Genomic DNA, 22979 nt, shown 5'->3' on the forward strand with positions numbered 1-22979 from the left:
TGCTACTCTACACGAAGCTACGACACTAACAGCGTCAGACGGAGGTCAGCTAACTTTCAAAACTTGCTAACTGTGCCTACATCAGGCCTTTCAGGTTTGTTCTGATCAGTAGTTCTCTCTATAGGCGAGCAGGAGCGGTGACAACAGCCAGTCTTTTGTTATGAATCGTGCTGATTATGATTTTAATGCTCATTTTAACCTATGCTGCTTGACATAAAATCTACTTACTATTTACTAAACCTCTAGACTGATCAAGTATGTGACAAAATGAGACATTAAAAAAAAAAGCTAACTGTTAGTAAAATGTAACTAAAATGTCACTTACCTTCTTTCAGATATGTCCAGTTATTATGAGAGTAAAATATTTAATGCTACTTGATAAATTTCATAAAATTAATTTTATTCTCAAAATATTAATAATTATGTTAATTAAGTTATGCTTAATAATAATGCATCCTACTCGCTTCAGGCATAGATATAATATTTTAATTGAATTTATTCAGTTCCCATTTGCTCATAGGTCCTTAATTTTTTTCATTAATTATCCTTAATTTCCTTGTGCAGAAATGTGTACGAACCCTGTTTAACAGATAAAAGAGTGAGTAATGATTATGATAAAATCAGCTGCTACTTCAAATGACCAGTGATTTGTTATGGTAGTAGTAGTGTTGGATTTTTTGTGGCACGAAACCTGGAAGGTTATATGCGGCAAGTGACTCGTAGACTGAAAGTGTTTTCACGTATTAACAATTACTGGATTCCTGTTGCTAACTATTATAGCACATCAATTGCTACACAAGTACAAATAGACAAAATGTATTCTGCAACGAAATATAATGCATAATAATTTTTTTTACTAAGTAAAAGAATTGTGGTAAAACCATGTTAATTAAGAGTATTAAATATTTCGTGTTCTCTAGTTAAGCAATATACAGTGTCATTTAGTGCCATTAATTTCACTTGTACGTTATTAAAGCTGTAGTGCTTACACTAACTTGACAGTGGATTCTTCCATCAGGCTTTATAATTTATGTGCATTGTATTTCTGCATGCTCTGTAAATATATATATAAATATCCTTAATTAAATATATAAAGAATATGGAATACATATTGCCTGTTATTTTTTAAATAGGTCCATCATATTACAACAGCAACTTTAGTTTGGCTTTGGAGTCGGCATGATCTTAGAAAGACTCATTTACCCATAGTAATGGTCCTGTTGGCTGTTGGATGCTATAGACCTTTAATAATAGAGTATGTATAAACATGTGCATTAAACTAAATCATTTTCTAAATGTTAAAAAATATTTTGTTGACAGAATTTTTCTTTTTCAGGTTACTTATGTCAGTACTTGGTTTGGGTGCATGGACTATTCTTGCTGTAAAAGCTGTTAGTGCAGTTTCCATTGCTCTTGTTTCAATGCATATATATTTTAGTTTAACGCAAGGCTTAAATTCATATTAAATCTAAATCAAGTTAAAAGGAAATTAATCACAATCTTGTTGTATACTGTATACATTTTCTGACTAATAATTTCAGTTAATTTGATATTAATAATGGATCTTTATATTAAAGATCAGGTGTACAAAATTTAAAATAAGATATGGTAAGATCCTTTCTTTCTTTTACAAGTCATGGAAACTAATAGTATGAAAATGTTTTGTTTGTAGTTCATATTGCTGTTCATTTATTTATGAATAGCTATATTTTTGGAAGTTATCATTGTTATTTTGTAAAACAATTTCATCAAAAATATATTTAATAAAAAAAAGTTTTTTGGAAAATGAAATGTCGCATAGTTAACTTTGATTGTTCAAAATTTATTTTATACTTTATCTGCTGTAAAATAATTATCTAACTAAAAAATGTGAAAAACTTGCAAGACAATCCAGTGAATTAACTGAAGAAAAATTATTAAAGTTTCTTCTGCTGGATGTAGCCTTTGATCTTTACAAAAATTTACCTTTAATGATGTTAATCCTTCCATCTTTTTCCAACATTTTATAACTGTACAGCAGACCCTTGCCGAATATGATTTTTTTTTTTCGTACACATCATCTTGTCTTCATTTTAATTTGTACATTGCAGGAATTTTTTCGTTCGAACTTCGTTGAAGAAATCAGATATTACTTAGAATAGAATAGTGAAACCTAAGCTTTAAAACTTCCTAATTCTCAATAATACTCCAAGACACATTACTGAAGCCCTCACAACTTTGCATCCAAATGTAGAAGTTTTATTCCTTCCACCGAATGAAGGTAAGCTGTTCTTTAAGAATCAATTAAATGAATCAAATCCCAATTAAAGAATCTTTTGAATTCAATTTTAATGAAGTGAAACTATATTTTTGGCACCAGAACTTATTGTGTTGAAACCAGAACTTTTGTTTTGAATTCGAAACTGAATTTTCATTTTTACTGTATTAATTTATTCACATTTGTGTTCTTCGAAATAGTTAAATTGTGACAATGTCAACTCTAAATGATATACCACATATAGCTAAATCTTTAAAATCAGCTTCTACGAAAGCAGTTAAGTTACTTTATAAATTTGTGTTTGGTCAAGAAGGCGACCGTGCAAATCGCAAACGGCTTCGTGAATTCACAGGACTAAATAGCTCTTTTCCCACTGCCGAAGTTAAGGAACGTTTATTAAATATTTTCACTCTGGCAGATATAATTTCGATTCTTAATGTTGTGAATTTAGAATGCACCATTTTCACTAATGAATGTTATACTACAATTGTGAATGCTTTAACTAATTTTAGCAACTACTATTTCCAAGGTATTTGTTTACATAAACATCGAAGAAATAATACACCTGGTATGTCATCCATGGTAAATGAACAATTCAGTATAACTTTCCATGATTTATACGACTGTATTAAATCTTTTGACGGTTCTTCCGATATAATAAAAGCAAGGAAAAGCTGAAACACTGTTGGTGCGTACATAGATCCATATTGAAAAGGAAGTACTCTTGATTATGTAGTATGCTAATGTTGACTTGGCAATATCTAAGAAACTTGCCAGTCGAGGTGGTTTTAATTCCATTTTTATTTTCCAGTTGTCGTTTGCAGGCACAGTTCACTTGGCACTCTAGTTGTGCCTATTCATGGACATTTATATTTTTGATATTGTTGCAATAGGTACAGAGCAGAATGAAACAGCGTCAAAGCAGAACAGAGGCAAAAGCTGAAGTGTGTAGTTATGCAAGATGGAAGAACACAAAGAGAAAGGATTTGGTTTGAGTTTAAAGTTTCAACTCCCAATTATTATATCATCAGCACTATGCAGGCCATACAAAATGGAAGGACCTAGAAATGACGCAATTGAGAGAAGTTATTGCGATTTTTAGAACAGAGGGGAAGAATTAGAGTTTACTGTTAGTTTAAATTATAATTTTGATTTTGATTTACATATTTTATCTTACACCCCCCTCTTAAAGAGAAAAAGGTTTGAAGACAGAAAAGCCTTTTTAAAAGAACATTACAGAATTAGCGAAATAAGGGAAATACAATAGTGGAAAAAAATCATAAAATTTGATATAAGTAATTTTTTTAATAAAAAATCCTGCAGATATCATTTTCAACAATAAATTTATATTGAAAATCCTTTTGAAATTTAAAAGTCTTCAACTGTAAAAGCACTGTAAGGAATGTCCTAGTACTGGAAAAGTTCACAGTTCTGTAAAATCTTTACTTAAATATTTTGCACTCCTTAGCTTGAAAGTCTTTCATAAAAATTGATGTTGGCAATATAAAACCCAAATTTTCTTTTACAGATTCATGAAATTTGAATTAATTATTGATAAAATAATCCACATTTTGTTAATTGTAAATCAACATAAATTAGAATTTAGAACTTAATACCTGGTAAGTTGCTTAACCAATGAATCAAAAAATTATAAAAACATTCAAAGCCTACTATGTTAGGCATGTTAACATCTCTGCAAATAAAGAACTAGATGAAGGAAAGTATGACACACTAATGGCATTTTGGAAACAATTCAACATAATACACTGCACAGAAATGATTAAACTCGCATAGCAATGTTGGATTCATCAACATTGCCTGGAAATTGTACACAATTTTAAAGGATTTTTCATCGATTAAAATTGAACCTAGGAAAATTGTAAAAATTGAGAAAGCAAAGAATTTTTCAGGTATGGAAAAAGGAAAAATTATAGATTTATTTGAAAATGATCATGAAATGACAAAGAACTGGATGTCCTACAGTACCAAATGCTGGCCTTTCATGACTGATATAGTCTTTCAGGAAACCTCACAACCAAAAGTAGCAGGTGATATCGGGTGAACGAAGAGACCATGCTGCCGGAAAACACAGGCTGTTCCATCTGTGAAATGCTGTCCTAGCAATTGCTTTACACGGCAATTAATGTAAAGAGGTCTGCCATCCTGCATGAAAATGATACTGTCCATACTGTTGAAATTGTGGTATTACAAAAATCCCTCAGCATACAACAATACCATTGTCCTGTTACAGAACAGATTTGGATTCCATCTGCAGCTATTTCTTCAAAAAATACAGTCCAGTGGTTTAAGGTAGCCATAAAACACAGGGGATGTAGGGCAGTGGTGCTCAACCTTTGGCCTATCGCGAGCACATTTCCAAAACATCAACATTTTTCCAATCTTATGTGATACATCTGAAATATTAACCCTTTGCGGCATGGTGGGTCAATATATGTCCCACCTAATTAATATTTATTTTCTCAGTTAGCAATTTCTGTTAGAAATTTTCTAATCTTTTAAAAATAATCTATTTTAGTTATTATTTTTCTCAGTAGATGTTACTACTATACCAGCGCTTAAGTTTATAAGCAAAAAATATTCAAAATAGGATCACAAGAGTGATATCCATGTATCTCGCATTTTTCAATATTTTAAAAATTTTGGTATACAATTTATGATATGTATGATTCTTTTTAATATTCAAAGGTATTTTATTTTCAAAAATCTTAATTGGATTCAATATTTTATAACATTAATTTTGCAGTTGAAATAAGTGGGTTAAAAATTGTCCCACCACACACTTGAATTTCCGCTCAATAGATGGCAGCACTCACGATTATTTTTTCTTTTCTTTTTTGCATCTACTTTTTTCGTGATTGCACGTGCTTTTACATCCGTTGTATGCTCTGATGTGCTAAAATGTCTAGAAAAAAGTTAACAACTCAGGAAGCTGTGGATCTTTTTGCTGAATTGCCATCCGATTGCTACTCAAATGCTTCAGATGTCAGTTCTGATTCAGGTGAAATTGAAATCCAAGAGAGAATAACTGAGGTTGAAGTTATTGCTGAAGAAGAAAGGGAAGTAATAATTTGTTTCGCTATTTAAAGACACAGACCCATCTATGCATGTGGCACTGTAAATATGAATCGGAAGTATCTACCCAAAAATTTAAAAGACAAATTTATGTCAAGAGAATATATAGACTTTTCAGTTAGCAATGATTCAATTTATTGCATAAAATGAAAGGATAAAAGATCCGTTTCTATCCTGTCTTGCTTGGAAAAGGCAACTGAAATGAAAGAAATTAATAGAAAAGAACGAGATGGAAAGACAAAAAAAGTACTGTGCCCAAACAGCATTATTTCATACAATAAGAATATGGGATATGTCGACTGATTGATCAACTGAAAGGACTATATGAAATAAACCGCAAAAGCAAGAAATGGTGGCACATGTATTTTTTTTTTACTTTTTAGATGCGAGTATAGTAAATGCATTTATTCTATTTAAGTTTGTTCGCGAACCCGATCATGATGTAGAAACAATGAAAGATTTTCTTCTCTCAGTTATAGAAAGTCTAATGGCACTTGCAGGCAAGAAAGAGCTGAAAAGAAAACTGAAATCCCCAGTTCAAATAAAAACTAAAAACCTGTTCGTACAACCAGAAAAAGGGACTAAAAAATGTAAGTCACACTCCAAAGAGAATTAGCAGAAGAAGATGTGCATATTGCAGCACGTCGAAAGAAGAACGACGAACATTTTGGATGTGTGGAACATGTGAAATGCCTCTATGCTTACAAAAGAATGAAACAACATGTTTTTCAAAGTTTCATGAAAAATGACTTTTTTTCAATTTTAATCGTATATAAATATTTTTGAATCAAGTGCCAATTTTAATATTTTATTTAGTACATATGTACGAGTATCAAATTTTAATCTTAAAATAATATTCAAGAAAATATTTTCTTTTGTTCCTAAAATTTAAAAATATTAAATATATATATGCAAAATTTTACAAGTCATGCATATATGCAATAAGTACAAACTGCATTTTAGTGTGTTTATTATGAATATTTTAGAATGCACGCTTTATTTTGTTTATTCATTCCACATATGATTTTTTTTTTTCCTGCTATACACCAATATGCTATAAGACATGTGCTAGTTGCATGGTGGGACAAACGGTATCCCACCTTACCCCGTAAAAAATAAAAGCGCAGAATTTTTTTCAAGCTTTAAAGGCACTTAAGTAAGTCCATCTGACTTATTCTAAGGCATTTTTTTAAAGATTAAAATATATTTTAAATATGCGTGTCGCAAAGGGTTAATTCCGGCAAATGGGTTCCAGATGAATAATAATATTGGTTGAACTTTATGGAAATCAGAGAAGCAGAGTTCAAAATTATTTTTCAGTGTATTTAGGTTTTCCGATTACTTCTCCGTTTCAGTTGCTCTGTTAAATTACTAATATAGCTTGATTAATTCTGAAAATTGGTGAAATTTCTTTCTTTCATCTGATTTATCCACAAATTTAACTTTATCTGAAAAGCAGTTACAGTCCCAGTGAATTCAAAAAGTTTTTTTCTTTTCCCTGGAGATCTTTGTTCAAATTAGCTGTTATAATTCGTGAGAAATACAAATCGGATAAACAATTATTATCGTCCAATTCTTTATTACTTTCGTTTCCGGATTCCAAAAACTGCTTTACTAGCGAAAGAAGTTCTACAAATCATTGAAGTACTTTTTCCCTGCTGAGCCATCTAACATCGGAATGAAGCAATAAGATTCTATGTTCACTATCAATTTCATCAGTCACACAATCAATTATTTTATAATATCTTGCAAGATAACTCTTATGACTATAAATGCTTACTGTATTTTAACAATTAAGAAATATAAATGAATGGTTATTTTTGAAATATTTTTTGTTCATAGTACCTAATCGGGCTGGCGAGCACGAGGTTGGGCACCGCTGATATAGGGGTTGTTCCTGGATAACGTGGGTTTTCCACTGCCCAAATTCAAAAACTGTGGGTGTTAACTTGCCCATTGAGGCAAAAGTGAGCTTCCTCAGTCCACAGAATGTTCTAAATATGTGCATAGACATTATTTTGTAGGGGTAAAAGTTCAAAATCCTCCATAACATTTTTATCTCCAGTCAGGGTTCGTATACATTTCTTCACACGGAAATTAAAGACTTTTAAGGACCATTAGTTAAAAAAAATTAAGGACCTATGAGCAAATGGGAACTGAATAAATTCAATTGAAAATATTATCTATACTTGAATTTCACTTTTGTAATACCATCCTAAAAATAAAATAGATCCCTAAGTAGAATGCATTATTACTAAACATGAATTAATTAACATAATTGTTAATGAGTTTGAGAATAAAATAAACTTTATGCAATTTATCAAATAGCATTAAATATTTTACACTTATAATAGTTGGTAATATTTGAAAGAAGATAAATGACATTTACGTTTTACTAACAGTTAGCTTTATGTTAATTTTTGTCACACACTTGATCAGTCTAGAGGTTTAGTAAATAGCAGGTAGATTTTATGTCAAACGGCATATGTTAAAATGAGAAATAAGATCATAATCAGCATCATTCATAACAAAAGACTGAATGTTGTCACCGCTGCTGCTTATCTAGAGAGAGACCTGCTGATTAGAACAAACCTGAAAGGCCTGATGTAGGCAAGTGTTGAAAGTTATTTAGGCTCTGTTTGATGCAGTTAGTGTCGTAGCTTCGTGTACAGTTCCGGGCTGTTGTAACCCAGTTAATATACTTTAAGGTTCCAATAAGCCATTAAAGCACCTGAGGTGATAAGTTGTTTTGTATTATTTTAAGTCTCAGTAGATGCAAAGAATAAGTTTAACTTGAATTTTTACATTTTTATATTTTATCTTGTGACCACAGTGAGTATTAATGAAAGGCAATAAGACTGAATGTCTTATTGCCTTTCATTAATACTCATATGTAGAGTTAATACTCTAATATGTACAGATAATTTTTAAGGGTAAGCAGTTAGTTATAAATAATTACATTAGGTAGTTTGATAACCTTAGTCATTACAGATTTACATGATCACTATTAAATTTTATTTTTTAACAATATTTGTTAAAAAAAAAGCCCTATTACAGGCATGAAAGTGCAAGTTGGCAAAAAAAACTGAACAACGCTCGGACACAAAATTACACAAAAACTAATTGTGCACGTGCGACCTCAAAAAAACACATTTTAATAAAATATCAACCTTTTAATATAAAAAGTATTAAACATATACATATAATTAAACTAAATAATACTTGTACTTACTATTTTGCTATTAATCTTATCTTCCATTTGTAAAAAAAAAAAAAAAATCAATAAATCACCAAGAGATTGTAATGAATTAACCTTCTTTAAGATGCTCTTTATGTAACTTAACAGTTGATACATGAATACTATACACAACATTACAACACACTATAATATACATATTTATGTTATATATTACTGCCCATTTTCAGGCAATGACAAGTTTTAGAGATAAATATATATATATATATATATAACTATTACTATAGCTTTCAATTATGCAAGTGGTTATCCGTATGTCCGACAGATGGCGCCAGCACCGATCGCTGAAGTGATTGAAGTCAGCTCTCGTTTGACGGTTGCTTGCAGATGCTTTTAAATTCATGATGTAACCCCTCCAAATTGATTCTGGCTCTTATTTGACACCAAAATTACTAAATTAAGTCCTTCAGTGTTTTTACCTTTTTTCACTGTGGAAGGCAGTTACTCTTTTTGTTAAATTAACATTTTGGCACTAAATTTACCTCTTTGCAGAACCCTCTTTTTGGCGATAAAGATAATTCTTTGACAATGTTGTGGGGATAAAGGCTACATGCCTAAGAGCCCCGTAATAGAACCCTTCCTTGATTCTTTAATTCGATATTCGTACGCATCTAGTTCCGCCTTTCCACATAAGCCCCACCTACTTCGCCTTGATGTGAAACAACGTATTTCACGATCTCGGCTCAGGCAAACTCGAAAAGTTCGCAACAAGCGGTGCCCACGTTTGATCGCTAACCTGGCGTAATATTATACGATTGCTTGATGTAAAGTTTTTTTACAAAGAAAAGAGGAAACTAAAGAGCATGTCCTCCATTTACCCCCACACACACACATTTGCCGGTTGCGATTTCTCAACGGTTCTGCATCGATCTTAGAAACAGCTCGGGTGACGTTCAAAAAAGCGGAATTTCACGAAAACATTCATGCCTGCTATTAAAATCAAAATCTAATAAAATTTCACAGTTTAAAATATATGTAATTTACGACACAGATTCTTAAACGACATTTTGGCTAGTTTATATCTATTTCCTTCTCTTTAAGCATCTTTTCTAACAATTAGAGATTTGTCTCAGTATGCAAACCAATGCTCTCGCTAGTTTCTGCGTGCTTTATCTCCTAACTTGTCAACCTCTCCACAATGTACCTATGAGGGTTTAATTGATCTGGTAAAAGTTAAATTGTTCACCCCCCCCCGACAGACATGAAGCTCATTATCGCTATGTCTGAAATTAACTACAATATCAGACAAAGGTTTAAATCAGCCTCTTATTTAAAAAGAACTTAGAACATAAATGTATGTTCTGATGCTAACAAAATCGATTACAGCTCACGGTGACATAATTAAACAAGAACAGTCAAATTCAAACTAATAATGTGGACTAGTGGTCAAAGATTATACAATTTAATTTTAATTTAATCTAGCTCAGTAACACTATCACATGAGGAAATAGAAATGGAAAATTATAGTAAAGGCTGAAATCATAAATAATTGGGTAATTTACAAGGGGTCATCAAGTGAAAAGGTACGAAACGACGTAAAAACGTAACAGTTAAATATTTGCATATTCTGCCATAGGAGAACGTAGAGACATCTTGGGATGCGATTGGAATCTCTGACTGGGATTGGAGCATGTGCGGGCGCCCAAATGCGCAGGAGAAAGCAGAATTCTTATCAAAAGCGGCATCCAAATGATGCGGCAGTCCGTATGATGCCATGATGGCGTTCGCGTTGCAGAATTCGACGACTGAGGAGCAGCGAGGTGCTATCCGATTTCTGACAGCCGAAGGTGAGAAACTGGCAGCTATTCATCGCCGGATGGTGACAGTTTACAGGGAGCAATGAGTCTCTGACAAGTCTGTCAGAAAATGGAGTGCCCGTTTTCGTACAAGTGGGTGATGACCCGAGACGAGACCAGGCAAACACTCTCATCACGAGTGATCCCGACAAAGTGGACGACCTAGTGAAAAGTGATCGGCCTGTCACATTGCGAATGGTGAAGGTGGATGTCAGCTATGGAACCATGTGGACAATTGTTCATGAAGGTTGCGATATCGGAAGGTGTGCGCCGCTTGGGTTCCGAAGCAGCTCACCGACCAGCAAAAGGAACTGCGTATGGGAAACACTGCAACATTTGTTTCGGTATCAGGAAGACCCCGCTTTCAGGGAGCGGATCGTCACAGGTGATGAGACCTGGTGCCATCACTACAAGCCAGAGGCAAAGCAGGACAGCATGCAGTGGAAGCATGCGTCGTCACCTCCCCCTAAAAAGTTCAAAGCCGTGCCGTCAACATGTAAGGTGTTGCTCACTGTCTGTTTCGACGTTCAAGGTCCACTACTTGTGAAATTCCTTAATCACAGACCACTAACTCCGATGTGTACTGTGAGACACTTCGATGCCTGCGTAGATCCACCAAGAACAAAAGACCGGGGCTGCTCACGGAGGGTGTGGTTCTGCTCCGTGATAACGTGCGGCTACACGTCTCCAGTCACACACATGGAACTGGCCAAGTTCAAGTGGGAGACTTTGGACCATCCGCCCTACAGTCCAGACATGTCGCCCTGCAATTTCCATGAGTTTGGTTCACTGAAGAAACACCTGAAAGGGAAATACTTCAACTCAGACGACGTACTCAAGGACGCTGTGAAAGACTGGGTCTCGTCACAGCCACAGGAATTTTGGGAACAAGGAATCCTGCAGCTTGTTCATCAGTGGTATCGTTGTGCTCAGGCCTATGGTGTATATTTTGAATAAAGTCTACATTTGTACCCACCGTGTCATTTCGTACCTTTTCATTTGATCACCCCTTGTACATAATAATAGCTGCACATTTCTTTGAAGAATAATTTTATGTATTCACTTTCTTCAACACATTTCCTTTTCATTTTAGAATTTAATTAAAGATTTCTATTATTCTAAAAAACACTAAATGCATTTAGAATGTACAGAAAAAGTGGCTAATTTTATTTTAGTAATATGAATATTCAGAAGAAATATGAAATATATATGGTAAAGGCCAGTTACAGAGCTGATGTGGTAGAACTTTTAGAATTTAGAGCTGGCATTGGAAGCATTTAGAAAGGCACTAGGCAACAGAATTTAGGATCCACAGAGATTGCATCAAGTGGGAAAATGCCTAGCGCCAGCTATGTGTATGGTACATTAAGACATATTAGACGAATCTTTTAAATTGTAAGTTTTCAATTTCTTTATTAATAAAAAAATCGCTTTCCATAATGGCTGCCCACGTGATAAGATTAGAAGCATTTTTGATATTTTGCATGCTTGTGTTTAGTGAAAAAGAGAGAAAATAAAGGGAAGATAAACATGCTAAGATTCTAGTATCAGAAGTAAAACATTCAAAAACTTTATTCATTACTTCTCCAAAAATAAGAAATTCATTGCAAACTTTCTTTAAAATACATCCATTACTTGATGACATTTTTCATTTTGTCACATATTTCTCGAATCTTCTAGATTCGTGGGTCTATAAATCTTACCTTCAAATCCTTCTAAACTTCCCAAGCTGCAATGTCTAAAATCCTAAAAAAAAATTATCCCTACTATTTCTGTAACAGCAAAAAGTCAGAAATAATTTTGGAAAAAAAAAAAAAGGAGGGAAAAAGTATAAAATTCATTTTATAGAGAAAACTGATGCACATTCTGTGAATTTTGAATATTCTGAGACAATTACATGGGGAAAACTCTTACTAAGAAAAAATTAAAAACAAGACATTTTTAATTAATTACATAGCTAATTTTGCATTTGCTAAGAGCTGTTTCATAAATTGTGCTTTATAGCATTATACCTGGTTTATTTTTCGGATTCAAAATATTGTATACTAAGTTGCCAAAACGAAACTTTATAATATGACACCGAAAAATAAAAATGTTTTATTTTAATGTTATTTTTTAAATATAATTTCAGTATATTACCATTATTTTAATGAACGATGAATGTTACGATGTTTTAAAAAAAATCGTCGAAAAATCCTCAGATCTCGGAATTAAAAATTTTCTATAGAAACTAAGCTTAAAATCGCCAAAATGTTGAAAAGTCGCCAAATTTAGAACCGTTTAATAAAAGAATTCACATCCCCAAAAGCAAAAAGTTGTTTTAAGAGCTCTTTATTAGAAAAAATGAATTTCGAAATTCTTATATTTCACTTCTTGCTTAGAAACGAGTATCCCATCATTTATATTAGAAATAGAAATAAATGAGCCCATTCCAAAGATAACTATATATGGCAGTGAATCACCAAAAATATTCCTCCAAAAGGCTAATTTGCACTCAAAATGGCAGTCGTAAAAATAAACAGAAATTTCAGATGATGAAAATTAAGGACCTTCTGCTGATTTTGGCCAAAATTAAGGACCAAAAATCGATTCCAAAAAATCTAAGGACTTAAGGACCGTACGAACCCTGTCCAGTGTGCGAGACTACAGAATTCAAGATCAGAAATTCTAAAAGAGCTCTTAAATATTTTGTGATATTGCTGTTGAATTGAATTTTATGGTTTAAGTGTGAAGAATATGATATTTAATAAATAAAGGTAACACACAAAATGTTAAAAAGTGCACCTTTGGGCATAATATAAAATACAAAAGCTTTCAGATTTTTATTTTTTTAATCTTGAACAATTCTTCTCAACTTTTTTTTCTGCACTTCCAACTCGCATAACTCAAAAACAAGTAGCCTCAGAGCATTGAAATTTTGTATATGGGATTGCTATAGCATGTAGATGTGCACCTTGTATTTTGGTTGCAATCGGCCTTACCAAAAGTATATAAATATATGTATATATATAACTACTGTTACTCGACCACTCTTTGGTTTAAAAATGATTGAATAATGTTGTTCTTATCTTCCAGTTAAGGTTTTTATGCCTTAGTTAATCTGCATGCAATATTTTTAGAATTATTAACAATTTAAAAGTTGTTTAAGTGCTGCTAAGCCTTTTGCAGTGGCGTCAATGTTTGTTTACATTTAACACAGCAGAATAGATTTGTTGCCAATCCGAAGAAAGTAAATGTAATCAATACTATGAATGAACTGATGAAATTGCCATTCTCATCTCTTCCACAGTTGATACATTGTGAATCCCATCAGCATGTTTCACATAATCACAAACTGTGCTGGGCAATGTATGGATTTTCCTCCAGATTTTCAGTTTCGATATTTTTATTGATACTAAATCCTCATTCTACAGAGGCTTTTCATGGAAAAGAAAAAAAATCATTTTAAATGTTTCCCCATCACTTATATTTTTGAAGTATATAAGTATTTTTCATTAATGAACGTGTGCAAAATATTATCTAATTTCATTTTTTCAAATCACAGGTCTTAAATTTTGTATGGTATGGCTGGACATTTTTGAAGATATTGGAATATTCCAAAAGGATGTTATCACATTCTTGTGCAGTGTGACTTTTTTGGGATCCCTTATGCATTAATGCTGTTTTGCACCAGTTTGGATGCATAAAAAAGCATTTTGAATTAGTAAATAATTAACTGGACATTTCTCCATCAGCTTTTCAAGTAATTGTAAAATAAAAGTTTGTGCATTGTGTTTAAAAGAAAGGTAATCATTATCCTGATTTCTTTTTTAACATATTGTTCTAGCAAGAGCTTATCAGCCCTAAACTAATTTTGCTTATTTCGGTAACAATACCTTTCTCAGAATAATCAGTTACACAAATATTTCAATCATGGACTGATTGAACTTTTTTATCATTTCGAAATGTTGCTTTACTTATTTGTGTAAATCAAAAGCATTCCAGTTTCATACAAACACACTACTTCTACATAATTCCTATGATTAAAAAATCATGTTTACACAGGCTGCTAAAAAAATGAAATCATACAATGAAGCTGAGAATCCATATCTTTCAACTTCCATTTGCAACTGACTAGCAAGGATACCTTAAAAAATCAGAAAAATTCTGTATTTAAAAAGGCATACCAGCTGGTACACTAAACTATAAAATCAAGGGATGTACATAAAACACTTATTTTTATATACACTATTCTTATACATTTATCATAAAAACAAAATAATACACCTGTACAACAAATTTTAGTTTAAAAAATCACTCGCAAAACCTTGATTATTAACTCCTGAATCCCAAAGTATCATGAATTCCAGTTTTAAAAATAGCTGCATTTTAGTGTAAAATGAACAGATTTTTTCCAAAGTCAATGCTGGGTAAAAAAAAAAAATTAAAAAGGAAAAATAATCAGCATTAGAAGTATTTTAATCACATTGATTTTGCAAATGTTCATCAAAAGTATCAAATGGCCATATAAAATAATTTTAAGCTATATAAAATAAGACATTAAAATTAATATGGCACCCAGAAGGGATTTCAGAGATTTTATATCAGGTACAGGCCAGCTGCCTCATTAGCACAGAAATTGATGTATCAAGGTACAGAAACATTAAAATACTGCATAAATTAATAAAAATTATCTATTAGATAAATTAGAAGCATTTAAAATTATCTTAGTATTATCAAAGAAAACTTGGTGATCAAAGGTACTGGTTACATGTTTGCAGTAAATTTTGGGGGAAATAAATGAGAACAAAGCCAGCTGTATGTCACTTAGAATCAACTCGGTGTCATTATGAACCAGTGTTACGCACAATGGCACCTGTCATTTGTTTTTGTTGTTAATTTTAAAAACAAAAATTTGTTTTTAAAATTAAATAATTTAGAATATTGAGAATATATTTATTGAGAATTTTTTTCAGAAAGTCTTAAACAATAAAATGGGAAAAATGTCATTTTAATAATGAATATCTGAATATGCAGACAATGCATTCTTGAATGCAAATTGTGCAAATTATTTTTATATTAAAACAATTTTTTTATATTTTTATCTATACTGGACTTGGGTATATTGGGCCTGTGACCATCACAGTTGGATAGCAGACCAGTGGAGGCATGAGGCATATACTCTTTACAGGAGCAAGTCTCGATTTAACATCCAGAAAAATTCTTGAAAGGAAATGAATATGGCGAGAGCCAGGGACACGCTATCCAGTGCCAGAAATATTTATGGACAATAATGCCTACCTGCACAGACCTTGAATGGCACTGAGTTATCTGTAAAGTGAAACCAATCCACATCTGCTGTGGCCTGCTACCACATCTAAATCTCAGATTCCATTCTGACATTCACACCCAAAATCTTATAGGGGAGAGTAGCCTAATTTGAACCGATTTTGTATTTTTCACTATATAGAGAGACTGAAGAAAAGCCAATAAAAATTAAGTAGTAGAAAATACACTCACTAAGTGTACCTTCAAAATAGAACCATTTATTAAAATTTTAAAATTATTTATAAAGGTGAAAAATGAATTGAAAAAAATCATATTGGTTCAATTTAGGAAAACGGTTTCCTTATTTGGACCATGAGCTTTCTTAACGGCAATTACAACAAAAGAACCTTTTAATTGCAGCACTAACTCCAGCACACCGAGTATGTATCCAAGCATAACATTTCATGCATTGTATCATTTCTTCTTTCTTAGTTTCTTCACATAATATACAAAACAATGAATCACCAGTTTCTTTTTTACGTTTCTGCATTTTGTTAAACTTTGGGTGAACTGACACTTTGGTTAAACCTTGGCTACTTACAGATAAGAATTTTTCTTATTGCAGAAATATTTCTGCAATTAGCTTTTAAAATAAGTTTTAAGCACGCTTACGCATACTTCATCTCAGTGATCAATGGCTGCCATTCCCGTAAGTTTTTTGAAGGGTAGCACTCTAGGGTTAATTATAATTTATCCATGAAAAAAAAGTTGTTGCTGAAATTGGACCGGTTCAATTTCGGCAACTGCTTTCGGTCCAACTTGGGAAACTTTAATATTTAAGGCTTGATATTGTACAGAAACATCAAACTAACATAACCTCGCAAAATTATAATTGCAAATTGTAGATAAATAAGCAAGTTTTGTGATGGTATAAGACATGTAATTACTTATTTTCAGACAAATTAACTGCTTTCACACTTATGTCTAAATAAGAGATTTTCTTCTTAGCCAAACAAAAACACTTTTCTCAATGTAACCACAAGGCATTTCTTTACAAACACAATTGCATTAACCTCTTCTACATCTACGTATAACAAAATGCCTATCTCAAATCTCGCAGATATCATCAGTCTTTGTATATCATAACAGTCCAAATCAGGCTGGCTACCTTTCCCTAGAAACAGTCTGACCACCCACTGGTTCAGTCCAGACAGTGACTAACTAAAGGAGTACTTCGCCATAGATGACGAGATAAAAGGAGCATTTCAGTGGTTATTGTAACAGGTGACAGACATCTATACGACTTAGGCATACAAAAGCTTATAGAAGTTATGAAAAAAATGTAAACAAATATGGAAATTATGTAGAAAAATAGAGGAATAGGCAAGGCAAAAAATCTACAATGGTTTATGTTTTTATAAAATTGGACCTTACTTTCTGAATAAACCTACATATTTTTAACAGAGGAAGTAACAACTACATGTTCATTAAGTATAGAAACATTTACCAGGATTCATTTAAGGGCCATGAGTGAAAAAATTCAAGAACCTCAGCAAATAGAAACCGAATAAATTAAAGCAATTATCTACAACTAAACTTCACTTTTGTAATTTGTACGAATAAAATCCAAAAGTTGGATACATTATGAAACAATCAAATATTTAATTATACAATTATAAAATTCAAGACTAAAGTCAACTTTATTTTTCAAGTAATTATCACTGTTACAAAATATGAAACATTTATAACTGTTCCTGTTGCTGCTAGGTAACAAGCGTTCAAAAATACTAATTTTTATGTTTTAGAAAGAAATTTCATCATTTGACACAAGCTTAGTTTAGAAGACTGACATTTCCATGCTTGAGAACAATATTTTTAAGAAATCAAACTACTGCTCAGATCTTCTTAGAGGATAATACATCAAATCATTTTTATCTTTAAGATTTCAGATCATCATTGCATATCACATTTTCAGAAGATAAAGTAAACCATTTGAATACAACACTTTTAAGAAATCAAACTTCTGCTCAGATCTTCTTAGAGGATATCAAATCATTTTTATCATTATGATTTTAGATCATCATTGCATTATCACATTTTCAGAAAAAAGTAAATTATTAAAATTTTTAGCACAATTTAATACTGTGCGTGAAACCATATTATTGCTCAGATCTTCTTAGAGGGCTTAACTTGCTGTAATCATTTTTATCATTTTGATTTCAAATCATCATAGCACATAATAAATACTTTTTAAAGCTACTAATTTAATCTATTACATAAAATTGATTTCGTTATTAAGACTACATGCCTAAGAGAATCTTATTTTAATCCTCCAACTGGCCGTCATGTCAAATATTGTCTTTTTAGAATACAATTTAAATGTTATTTATAACCAGCTTACTGACTGCATGCTCTAAACCAGGGGTACGCAAAGAAGCAAAATATTTTTTACTTTTAAATTCAAAGATTAAAACCCCAACATCGTGATTGAGTTTTTTTCTCTAACACTCATAAATGTATGCGATCTCAGCTTTGTTCAAGAGTGGTGGTACTAAAGGTTTTCAATTTTTGTTTAGGTGGTATGTGTTGGTCAAAAGGTCAAGAACCACTGTTCTAAACCTTTTACTATTTGTTGTTCTTTTAATTCTGTAACGCTATTAACATATCTTCATAGGGAAATAACTAAACTTGATTCACGCACTTCATTAGAGTCAAAAGTCGTTAATCCGGACTTGTCGGGACTTCGGCGATTCCGGATTATAGATCATCAGTTTAAATCTGGTAAGATGACATGCAGAAATTATAAAATTAAAAATATGAAACCGTAATTTATGAAATAAAGAACAATTATGATCTAAAGGGTATCAAAAATTACAAAAAAAAAGCTTAATATTTATTTGTTTACTTTATTAAACATTTCTTTCAATGTAAGTTGTTTAAAAGTTGCTTCGTTTTTTATGTGATAATACATTCTCTTTAATTCTATAAACGGACATAATTTCTTGTTCAGTTACAAAGTTCCGCTGTTCGTCTTATAATTGCTGTGTCTACCGACTAATTTGTCAATCGAAATTTTTTCATTTTCAATAACCTCTGTCACTTTCTTCGCTTAAGCGAATTATAACAACGAGGCATTTGATTTAAATCATATCAAAGATGGAGGAGTACATCGAGATGAAATACTACATTTAGTAAGGAATTATAAGTCAAATAAAATAAAAACATATGTTCTGAAGATAAGGTTAGTGCTGACAGATCAACTTCCAATTCATTGCTCCCCACTGCTGCGTTAAAGATAAACAAAGTTTAGATAAACGTTAAAGTTTAAATAAACAAAGGATATGCCTTTATCCATTTTTTGCAGCAATTCCACTTTTTGTTTAATGAACTTCAAAACATACTTTTGCTTTGTAGATCCTTTACATATTAGTAAATATATATCAGAAATTCTATTTGACATAATTGAAAGTTCAAGCTTACTTTTATAAAATTGCTCTAACAGTTTGCAAAAAATAATAAGCCAGATCCAATTTGACGATTAAGGAACAACGCAATCTGCAAGATTAACTGAAATAGATAATTAGATAATTTTAGCTTAGCTTATACCGTCCGTTATACATTAAACGCACACACGCAAATATATTTTGCGCACGCGCACAAGCATATTCGCAGCCGTAAAGCGCAGCATGCGCAGAAAGTTTGTAGCTTTAAGGTCCGAATTATAGATCATTCTGGATTATGAGTGTCCGAATTAACAACTTTTGACTGTATTAAAGCACAAGACGGTCATTTTGTGAAGATTGTTGTTAAAGCATGGGAGAAGTCCTAAAAACAGACCGCAATAGAACAGACTTTGATGTTGAATTGTGTACAGATAGTATGTCGAATTATTTTGACAAAAACAGATTTACCGATGACAATTCTAGTGAGGACGAAATTATGCTATATCCTAGGACTTTTTTCAAACCAAGAATGAATTTCCAGCAGTTCTGATTCAGATGATTCCGAAGAAGGATCAACAGTAAACAAACAATCCAGCAATCTTTGAAGTTTTTAGGCCACTCAAGAATACAGAAAAAGTTCTGGATAATATTTCATGTGGTGCTTACAATAAAATATCAAACAGCACAAAGGAAAAGGCAAACATGAGGCAATAAAACTGCATCAATGTATTGTTGGTAATGCCGTAGTTCCAGTTGCAAACACACACCCAGGATGTAGTCATTGATCATGATGCCAGCCCATACCACGATATTGCAACTCTGATTTCAGGCCCTTTTCTGGACAATTAGCAATACCACTCTCATGCCAGACCAGGTGGCATCTACAAGCCGATGACAGATTGAAGTTGCTTTCATCTGAGAATGCTACACAAGCAGTTTTGTTTAGTCCAACTGCAATGCTTACAAACACCACAGCACACAGGCGGTGGGCAGTTGTTTGAACAATGGATCTACAGCCTTATAGACCTCCTTCTCCCAAATGTCAGGCTAGACTTTCAAGAGATCAGATGTCCTGTAGCAGCAAGAAACTTATTCACCACCAACTGAGCTGATTCACTGGGTTTCAAATTTTGCAGTGTATACTTGCACAAAGGAAAGTGCTTTGAAAGATATCACACTTTAACCTCTTTGTCATCCATAACACGTCTAGCACATTTCAAGTAAAACTTCTGCATGGCAGTCGCAATGCGCTTTAAGCGTTCTTCTATATTGTAAAACTATTAAACATTTCAGGGCAGTACTAATCAGGCATTCTGTTTCTAATTGAATCACCCCCAGGTTTTATGAATATTTGCACCATTTTACATAAGGTACAAGACAGTGAGAAATCTCCAACACCTACTCAGCAGAAGAGAAAAAAATGAGGTTGTGAATTGGAAAGACAAGATCCATAATAACTATGATTGATGTTGAAATACAGAAAAGAACTCTAAAAAAAAACAATAACTAACAGATTACAACAAAATGGGAGGAGAAGGCTGCCTGGATCAGATGTCATAAAATTAATCCTGCTGTTAGAAATAAGAAGAGATTACTTTTCCATTATGCTTCATTTCCTTATAATTTTACTTAATATTCATTTAAATTCATCCACTACGAAAGTTGTATATACAAAAAAAGAAAAAAAACAAACATTATACACTGCAAAAAACAAAGGGCCGCTGAGGAGAAATTTTTGCGGACAGGAGAGGACGGTGAAAGGATTAAAACATTACAGATTTTGGAGAAAATGCTTTTTTGAGCCCTTTAACAGATAACGGTCTCTCCATAAAAATATTTTACAAACTGCAAAACATAACCTGATATATGGCGATATACTATATCAATTCCTACTTTTGTTAAGATTCGCAGATCTGAAAAAAACAGCCACGATTTCAGTTTTCTTGCTTCATAAAGAATGCCTAAAATAACAAACATCTCCCATTCAAAAGTCCATTTAGGAAACATACTGCAGTTTCATATAACACTGACTCATCAAGCTATAACTTAGACAAAAGGTTAAAAGTCAAAACTCACCAGCAACTAAGATAGTAGGCATTCTTAAAAACATTCTATTATTACTATAAGCAACTGCTATGTGAAATTAATAAAAAAATGTAACCAGCCATATTCCAAGCCAGTAAAGTTTCAAAAAGACATGCTTTGTCAATCAAGTCATAAGTGATGAAATTTACGAAGTATATGATCTCGTGTATGCATACAATCACTTAATGGAACCCTACGACAGATCTAACAAAATAACCAGGGAGTATAAAAATATGTCTATATGTAGGATGGAGAAACATTTTTAAATACTTTTTAATTTATTTTTGCAAAATACGAAATCTATGTAACGAATAATTCCCAAATAAATCTTGTAGGGAAACTGCATTAGAGCTTAAGGATATATCTAATGAGACACAACTTGAGCTGTAAAATGCACATGGTTGATCAGGAGTATCAAGGACTTACTTATAATCTCACAGATGAATCAATTTTTCATTTGGAGAGTTAACTCCAGATATGCTACAGTCTGAAAGGAGCAAAATAAATACAATTATGATTAAAGCAGCCGTGAGAAGCAAAGTTAGAAAAGTGGTGGAATCATGGCAGACATTTTCAACGGCCCATACTGACCTAAATTTTTACCAGTGCAATTATAAAAGCTCAAATATACCTAACTGTTCTAGTTGATCTCTGTCAAGTTAAAAGATGCAATGGGTTATACATTTCTTTTAATGGATTAATAATGCTTATTGTTTATTAAGAGAAAGTACATTAGTGTAATAATCTCCTGCAGAGCATGAAAATTGTAAAAGCTTACACTCTGGTAAGGGCTGACCTTGTCAATTTTCTCCATGTAGTTTTACAAAGTTTTTAATACTTACTTTTCTCTCTGTGTTCTCATTCTTCTTTCAGAAATAGGCACTTTAAACACTTTGATGAAGATATGTAAGGCATGACAAAATAATGAAAGTTCTCTGTTCTTAACTACATTTTTTAAAATTATTTTCCTTTTCGGTATACATACTAGACAAGAGGTAATATATACGAGGCAAATATATGTTACTGCAATATTAAAATTCTCGAATACAAATGAAAACTTTTAAAAATAAAAATATTTTACTCATGGTGTTTACTGGACCTCTCTTTAAGCTACAAATCAATTACATATATTCTGATCACTGGACATATTCTGTATTTCACTGCCTCTCATAATATACAAGTCATCAATTTTAATCAGATCGCCTGTCGCTACTTACATACTTTTTAATCATTGAGGCATTTTTATGATTTATCTTTCATTCCATAATATGGCATTCACACTATTGAATGTCAAATAAATATGGAAGTTAAAATAAGACACATATAACATTAAAACAAACATACCACAAATTATATGTATACGTGTGTGTAATAGGATGATCTAGGAATAGCTGTAATGGACTACTGCAGATCTGAATGGATAAAAAATATGTACATCAAAATTCTAACAAATTAGCAATAAATATTACTTCATTTTAATTTGTAAATTCCCTCTTTGTTTTAAAAGTAGAAACCGTTTATAACTTTTTAAACTGTCTCTCTCCAAATTTATCCAATCCACTTCATGCTTTCTTGCAATCATGTTGCAATGCTGATGGCTGTTATTCAATCAGATTAAAGTGGGAGTTATGGTATGGCTACACTGATAACACAACTCTGTAGTAACTGGTGTTGGTTGCATTTGCTCAGGTTTAATATTACTTATATTGAACTAAAATAGATTTGATATTAATTTACAAGTTCTATTAACAATACCATAATGCAGAAACAATTACTGTCCTCATTACATGAAGATCTTGCAG

At 32.2% G+C, this 22979-nt stretch overlaps 1 protein-coding gene and 3 non-coding genes across 4 annotated transcripts in view; 1 reads left to right on the forward strand and 3 right to left on the reverse strand.

Annotated features, from left to right (window-relative positions):
- LOC118204012 (BOS complex subunit TMEM147) overlaps positions 1-1936 on the forward strand; it is a 28080-nt gene extending 26144 nt beyond the window's left edge. Inside the window, exons 4-5 of the mRNA XM_035376332.2 lie at positions 1134-1255; positions 1337-1936. Coding sequence (XP_035232223.1) covers positions 1134-1255; positions 1337-1466 — 252 coding nt within the window. The 3' untranslated portion in view covers positions 1467-1936. The remainder of the gene's footprint in view (positions 1-1133; positions 1256-1336) is intronic.
- A 15604-nt stretch (positions 1937-17540) lies between these two features.
- On the reverse strand, positions 17541-17609 carry LOC118204014 (small nucleolar RNA SNORD61). The gene has a single exon (XR_004760707.1). It is a non-coding gene; the product is annotated as a small nucleolar RNA SNORD61 (small nucleolar RNA).
- Positions 17610-17672: 63 nt separating this feature from the next.
- Positions 17673-17736, reverse strand: LOC118204015 (small nucleolar RNA SNORD61). Its single transcript, XR_004760708.1, has one exon. It is a non-coding gene; the product is annotated as a small nucleolar RNA SNORD61 (small nucleolar RNA).
- Positions 17737-17811: 75 nt separating this feature from the next.
- LOC118204016 (small nucleolar RNA SNORD61) lies at positions 17812-17883 on the reverse strand. The gene has a single exon (XR_004760709.1). It is a non-coding gene; the product is annotated as a small nucleolar RNA SNORD61 (small nucleolar RNA).
- Between the last annotated feature and the right edge of the window lie 5096 nt (positions 17884-22979).

The sequence above is a fragment of the Stegodyphus dumicola genome, chromosome 12 (assembly GCF_044657685.1).
Source record: "Stegodyphus dumicola isolate Sdum_Otavi_A_Nest chromosome 12, ASM4465768v1".
Taxonomy (NCBI): domain Eukaryota; kingdom Metazoa; phylum Arthropoda; class Arachnida; order Araneae; family Eresidae; genus Stegodyphus; species Stegodyphus dumicola.